The sequence below is a fragment of the Rutilus rutilus genome (assembly GCF_951802725.1).
Source record: "Rutilus rutilus genome assembly, chromosome: 8".
Lineage (NCBI taxonomy): Eukaryota > Metazoa > Chordata > Actinopteri > Cypriniformes > Leuciscidae > Rutilus > Rutilus rutilus.
The window spans coordinates 15,164,051-15,170,865 of record NC_140222.1 but is presented as its reverse complement, the minus strand read 5'-3'; the positions used below and the strand labels follow the sequence as shown (position 1 = coordinate 15,170,865).

At 38.4% G+C, this 6,815-nt stretch overlaps 1 protein-coding gene across 1 annotated transcript; it reads left to right on the top strand.

Moving 5' to 3' along the window:
* The first annotated feature begins 244 nt into the window (after positions 1–244).
* On the top strand, positions 245–6,049 carry LOC311295842 (SLAM family member 5-like). Its single transcript, XM_084417365.1, has 6 exons — positions 245–350; positions 773–1,093; positions 1,337–1,630; positions 1,732–1,866; positions 2,770–2,843; positions 5,898–6,049. Exons 1-6 carry the CDS (start codon positions 302–304, stop codon positions 5,946–5,948), a joined length of 924 nt encoding a protein of 307 aa, XP_084273491.1. The 5' UTR covers positions 245–301; the 3' UTR covers positions 5,949–6,049.
* The last annotated feature ends 766 nt before the right edge of the window (positions 6,050–6,815 follow it).

The following is a 6,815-nucleotide window of genomic DNA, read 5'->3' as shown; positions in this document are numbered from 1 at the left end:
GTTCAAAAACAATGTTAAATGATAAAAATTAAGAATGCTTGCTACAGTTAAAGAACAGTTGAAGCCTTAATAAATGCCAGAAGAGCATCTATATGTAACTTTTAAATCCGTTTATTGTGTGTGTGTGTGTGTGTGTGTGTGTGTGTGTGTGTGTGTGTGTGTGTGTGTGTGTGTGTGTGTGTGTGTGTGTGTGTGTGTGTGTGGAAGGTGGTCAGATTCTGTTGGGGGAGGAGGATTCATGCACTAGATGAATGCCTATCAGCAAAGTAGGTCAGAATTTTCACTAAACATTTTTTAGAAAATGTTTCACACGCTTGTTTTGTTCTGTTTGAGTTGGTGGAACTTGATTGGTAAGTTATACAAACATTTCTACTACTTAATTTCTTTCTGTTTCTGGGTAATAAAGCAGCTGCTACTGAATTATGTTATTTTTATCTGCTTTTATCTGATGAATAATTACTGTGAGATCTACTAACTTTGGATTCAGGTCTCTGTTTGTGATCAGAGACTTAAAATGTGATTTCTAGACCTGATGAAAATGTAACAAGTTATGGAAAATAACTGAAATTTCTACAGCGAATATAAATATCTCTGGCTGAGAAAGAGCAGCTTGCAAATGCTCCCTGCAATGTACACATTCATTTATAAACGTGTCTTTTCTTTTGTATCTTTACGGTGGTTTTCAGTTCATGTTTAAATGTTACAAACTAGAACTGATTTCAGGCTTTGTAAACCAACGAGAGTCTTAATCTGTTCCTCTTCATGTTCTCAGGTGTGTTTGGTGAGTCATTATCAGTGATGGAGGGAGATTCTGTCACTCTTAACACTGATCTTACAGAAATACATGAAGTTGAAGATATACTGTGGGCATTTGGAGCTGAAAAGTATGTCTTAGCTCGAATCAGAAGACAGAACCAAATCTTCTCCACATATGATGATGTTCCTGATGGGAGATTCAGAGACAGACTGAAGCTGGACGATCAAACTGGATCTCTGATCATCACAAACACCACAACTGAACATGCTGGAGTTTATCAACTAGAGATAAGTGGAGCGAAACTGACATCAAAAACATTCAATGTTTCTGTCTATGGTGAGCAGAGATAATTTTATCCTGTCCATCACAAATTGTTGTTTTATTAAATGGATCTTTCATTATGCCACAAATGAATGCTGAAGATTGAGCTGAACTTGTATTGAACCCAGAATATTTCTTTAACAGTTTAATCATTTTATAGTTTAAGATGACAGAAACACTCATTAACGTTCTACACACTACACAAAAATAAGACTGTTGATTTTTATCTATATTTTTGTTTATTCTCTCATTTTCCAGCTCGTTTGCCCGTACCTCGCATTATCAGAGATTTTTCACAAAACCTTTCTTCATCATCATCATCATGTTCATTGGTGTGTTCATCAGTGTTGAATGTGTGTGATGCGACTCTCTCCTGGTACAAAGGAATCAGTGTATTGTCCAGCATCAGTGTGTGTGATCTCAGCATCAGTCTCTCTCTACCTCTGGAGGTGGAATATCAGGATAAAAACACCTACAGCTGTGTGCTGAACAATCCCATCAGCAACCAGACCACACATCTGGACATCAACACACTCTGTCACACATGTGCAGGTACCACAGCACTGATGATAGATGTGTGTGTTTACTGACCTGATCTCTGTCTTCTGTTGGAGATCAGACTGACGCATTCACTTCTTTTTTCATCATTTCAGAACAGGACAATCAGTCTACTTCACAACCAGTCTCAGTGTCTCTGATAGTGTTGATCTCTGCTGGATCTCTGATGATTGTTGCAGGATTTGGGATCTTCTGGATCTGCAGGAAACACCGAAAAACTGATCAAGAAGGCAAGTATCACCTACTGATTTAAACAAGTATTCTTAAAATATACTCTAATAAGGGTGGGCAATATACCTCTAGACATGATTAACCAGTAGAAATTTGTCAACTGGTATGAGATTTTGTTTGGACTATTGTCTCTATCGCGGTTAAACTGATGTGATGTTGCTGTGCTGCATGTTCACAAAAGCTTGCCATTTGAATGCCTTTTGAAGACTTGCGGTTTAAAAATAAGTGATTTTAAACCGTTCAAGCATGAAATAACAGTGTGAAAGCAGTAAAAGGGAACTAATTTCTGTATATGCGTACATGTCTGAGGTATTTCTGACCTCTGTCTGAGAGAAGTGTGCACATAAAGCCGTACTGAACTGAGTTATATTTTGCGTCTTAGTGGGCTTGAATGGGCAAATACTCACACTTCAAAATGCCCGTCTTATTGGTATTGGTGATGAGAATTATGAAATTTTAATGGTATCAAAAATGTTTATGAAATAAAATAACTCATATCATGATATAAGATTTTTTTTTTTCATATCACCCACCCTTAATATTTAAATTGAATGATAGTCCTAATTATCATTAATCAGAGTTTTCCTCTCGCTTTTTGTAGTTAACAGCTTCTAGTTCCTTTAATCACAGTTATCCTCTTTTTTTTTTTTTTTTTACCTTGTAAGCTCGCGCTCGATTGGCCCAAAACCGGCATCCGACCAGCGCGGAAGGTCTATAGTAATGCTAACTAAATAGTAATGCTATTATAATTGCATGATTACGTTTTTTTTATTGATTTTGTGCATTAACACTCACATTTGAGCCTTGATAATAATACATATTATACATAATAATACATATATTTTGTAAAGATAAGGAATTGTTTGAGTTTTGTTGTTTTAATGCATCTGTCATTATTGCAGAAACATCAGAGACTCGTGCAGAAGAGACCACTTATGCAGAGCCAGTGTTCTACAAAAGAAACACACGTAAATGGGTAAGATCCTTTATTCTGTGTCCGTCTCATTTCAGCAGTGAGTAAGATTTAGATTTGTCTGTGTGTATTTGTCTGTATGATGAAATCACGCACTTAAAAACACGTCATTAAGGCATAATCTTCATTCAATATGAAAAACACAAAACAAAACTGCTATGCCTAATGTAGGTCCAAAAAAGGTGTTACCATACGATTATTTTAGTTTTCTACATAAAGTTTCCATTGAAGCAACTGAGAAACACTGAAAGAGTAGCCTAGAAATCTAGATGCACCCTAGCGGCAGCAAAATTTATTTTGCAGCCAGGGTAGTCTAGCAACTCTCCGTTGACTTTCGAGCTGGAAAAAACAAACTCTAGTCAGGCCAATCACATCATGTATAGAGTCAGTGGGCGGGCTTTACATAATGACGACAGAGTTGTGACGGTTCCGCGTGAATTCCCTGCTACTTTAAAACAAAGAAGAGCTGCTGCTGGCGAACAGCGGTCTTTCGAATCGGCTTTGTCCGTGACTCTGGAGGACTTGGAGAAAAGAACAAAGCACGGCACTTAAGTCATTCTTAAAACAGGAAGATGTGTTCGTAGTTTTGCTGGCCAGATACGGCAAAAGTTTAATCTATCAACTAGCTCCGCTGTTGGGAAAACGCTCTGGTTGGTTGTAGCGCTGTCCTATTGCATGCAGAGCGAATTTGAAAGACAGTCGTTTATCCCTCCCCTCGGATTGAGCCCTGACAATGGTGAGTTGCCAGGCTACTGAAAGAGTGCAGGATCTCTAAACTTCACTATACAACTTCATTATACAGTCACCGGCCACTTTTTAGATAAACCTTACTACCTAGTTTGACCCCATTTTGCCTTCAGAACTGCCATGAAATACTCAGACCAGTTCGTCTGGCACCAACAACCATGCCACATTACTTAAAAGTGACATATTATGCCCCTCTTCACAAGATGTAATATAAATCTATGGTGTCCCCAGAATGTGTCTGAAATTTCAGCTCAATGCCCCTCAGATAATTTATTATAGCTTGTCAAATTTGCCCCTTTTTGGGTGTGAGCATAAACACTTCATTTATTGTGTGTGTCCCTTTAAATGCAAATGAGCTGCTCCGCCCCTGTTCAGAAGAGTGTTGATCCTTTACACAAGCTTAGGATACAATAAAAAAATGGGCTCAGATCACCCAACTCACGTGGCACTCCAGCCTTCTGAGAAGTTGGCCCAGAAGAAACACTAGAGGGGGCCATGGAAATGGGACTCCAGCTTCGCAGACGAAGGTGAGTCTCGATCTCAGCGACGCAATGGTCATGTTCCCACAATAAGAACATGACTCATCCACAAAAGCTGCCTCAGTGTGCTTTAAGCCCAAACACGTGATACAGCTATTGTGACCGTTAGAGGGGGACAGAGCCCTACCACACCCAGAAACGCATGGATGGAATGGCATCTTTAAAAAGCCGCAAACACACCTGTGTTGCTCTTTCAGGAAATTGGACCCGTCACCAGTGCCGGAGCATACAGGGGAATGACCGTGGCAACACTGTACAGTGAAGCACTCACTACTTCCGCCCTCAACCGGCCGACAACAAACACTCTTAGAAATAAAATGCTGTTAGAACCGCAGTTGAGAGCTTCAATAGCTCGCGATCACCACTGCAACTCGCTGTAGAAACACCAGCACTGGGAGAGTCTTCCAGAAGAACACCGACACACTAGCTTGTTTTAACACTCTTCAGAGACATCGAACAGATCGGCTCTGAAGCGAAAGACAACAGGGCCCGTATCCCTAAAGATTCTGAGAATCCTCTCAGAGAGCTCCTACTTAACCTAAAAATTCCTTGCCAGGAGTTTTAGCTTAGAAGTGATTCCAGAACATTTTCAGTGAACTCTGAGCAAGGAATGGATGGAAAATCCTATCTTAGTGAGGAGGTGTGGTTGACCCCGTTGCTAGGTATGAGTCATCATTTCAAAAGCCGTGATTGGTTGATCCTACAAGTTTGATGAAAATGAACTTTTGGTGATAATGAGCAAAGGATGTACCCTCAAATCAATAAACATAATTATACACTCTAATCTTATGCAGACTGTAATTGTAAATAATATTTCACATTCAAGAAAATATCTGGAAAATGAATAGTAAGCTGTAGGGGTTATAGCCTAACATTAGAATCTAAAATATGTGAAAACTTAAGCTCATTACACCCTGTTCAAATAATGATTTGTGTCTTATTTGCTCATATTAATATCCTAGCTGGCATATTTTGTACTTTCACTCCCATATGGACCCCATTGAAAAAAGATGGCCTATCAAGGGGCTGTCCTTAATGAAGTAGAAATTGCAACGTTACAACTCAGTGTGGTCTTAACGAGGGTAACACGGCTCAGCTTTTATCAATGTCTGTGATTGCTGGCTGGTCTATTTATGAAGGCTTGTTAACAAATATCCTACAAACACAGAAAATGGATAAAAAAAGGAATGTCATCCAGTGTTTGCAGGACATCTCTCCTGCCTCCTCTGTTGACCATTTTGTGCAGCTGCTTAGGGGAACTCCTAAGCCACTAAAAGTCCTCTTCCCTGCTCTTAGCAGATCTCGCCTTAGGAGCCCTTTTAAGCGCTAGGAATCTTGAGGAATAGCTTTTATATTAACTGGGATTTTCGTGTCACTTTTAGGGGAAATTCTAAGAAATTCTAAGACTCTGAGAATTTTCTTTGAATTTAGCCGCTAGGAGCCACTTTTTGCCCAAAAATTCTTTAGGGATACTGGCCCTGGTGTGTGCATCCATATCCAATGTGCATTGGCTCAATACTCGAAGATGACAGGCTCCCTAAGCGTGATCCCAATCAGTCGACACGTCAACTACGTTGAACGTGTGCGATTGAAAGGGAACCACTGATATACATTAATGAAGTAGATATTTTATGGTGTTTCCTCAAGATGCTTCATGTTCAAAGAACAATGATTACTGTTATAAAAAAAAAAATTAAAAAAAAATCACATTGAACCTCAAAAATTGCCTTGTTTTAAATATTTTATTTTATCTTGTGATGCATTTTTACAGAAAGTCAAAGAGGAGGATCATGTGGATTATGCAGCAATCTCAATGAGATGATCAAACTTCAGTCTTCCTCAGAGTAGAGTCTATGGTTGAGTTCTGGGATTGGTGAGAATCATTACTAACTGTCCAATGAATGTAGCACAAATTCTGTCCAGAAAAAAAGAGGAACATTTTTAATATATTTATTTTTTGCAAAATATTTTTCAGTTTTGCCTTAGTTTCACCTTGAGTATGATCAAGAAATCCCAGCAGACCTACAGCAGGATCATTCTGAGGGATTTGAAATGTGATATTCATCAATGGACAACAAATGCAATAAATGATTTTTTTTTTATTATCTAATTATTGGATATTGGCCCATTGGAGCATTTTCACAGTTGCATTCTTTTTTTATGGACAACAAAAGGAGAATTTGTTAAAAATGTCCCGCTCACAATATGGATGGCAGTAAATAGTGACCAGCATCAACACAAAAGTATCACAGAATGATCCCATGCTTCACATATATATTTCAAGTGTTCTGGGGTTGTATGATGGGGTTTTGTGAAAAACAAACAGAAAATTAATGTATTATTTAAAGAAATTCTTAACCTTGTCTGTTGTTTTTCAGATACCGCAAGAACACTTGGGATCATTCTGTAATTCTTTTGCGTCTATTTTAAAGCTTGATGCTGGTCGCTATTCACTGCCATTTTAACTAACGTTATAGCAGTACATTAAAAAATCCCCTTTTGTTGTATTTAAAAGAAAGAAGGGCATATGGCATTAGAACAACACCAGGGTGAGTAAATAATTACTTTAAATGACCTTTAAAATCTCAACAAATTGAGACTGTTTAAATCTCCAAGTGCAAAATACTCATGAAAAGGTGTCAAAGTGAACCTGGCTGTGGTCTCATTTATTTTTTCATTCTCTTACATC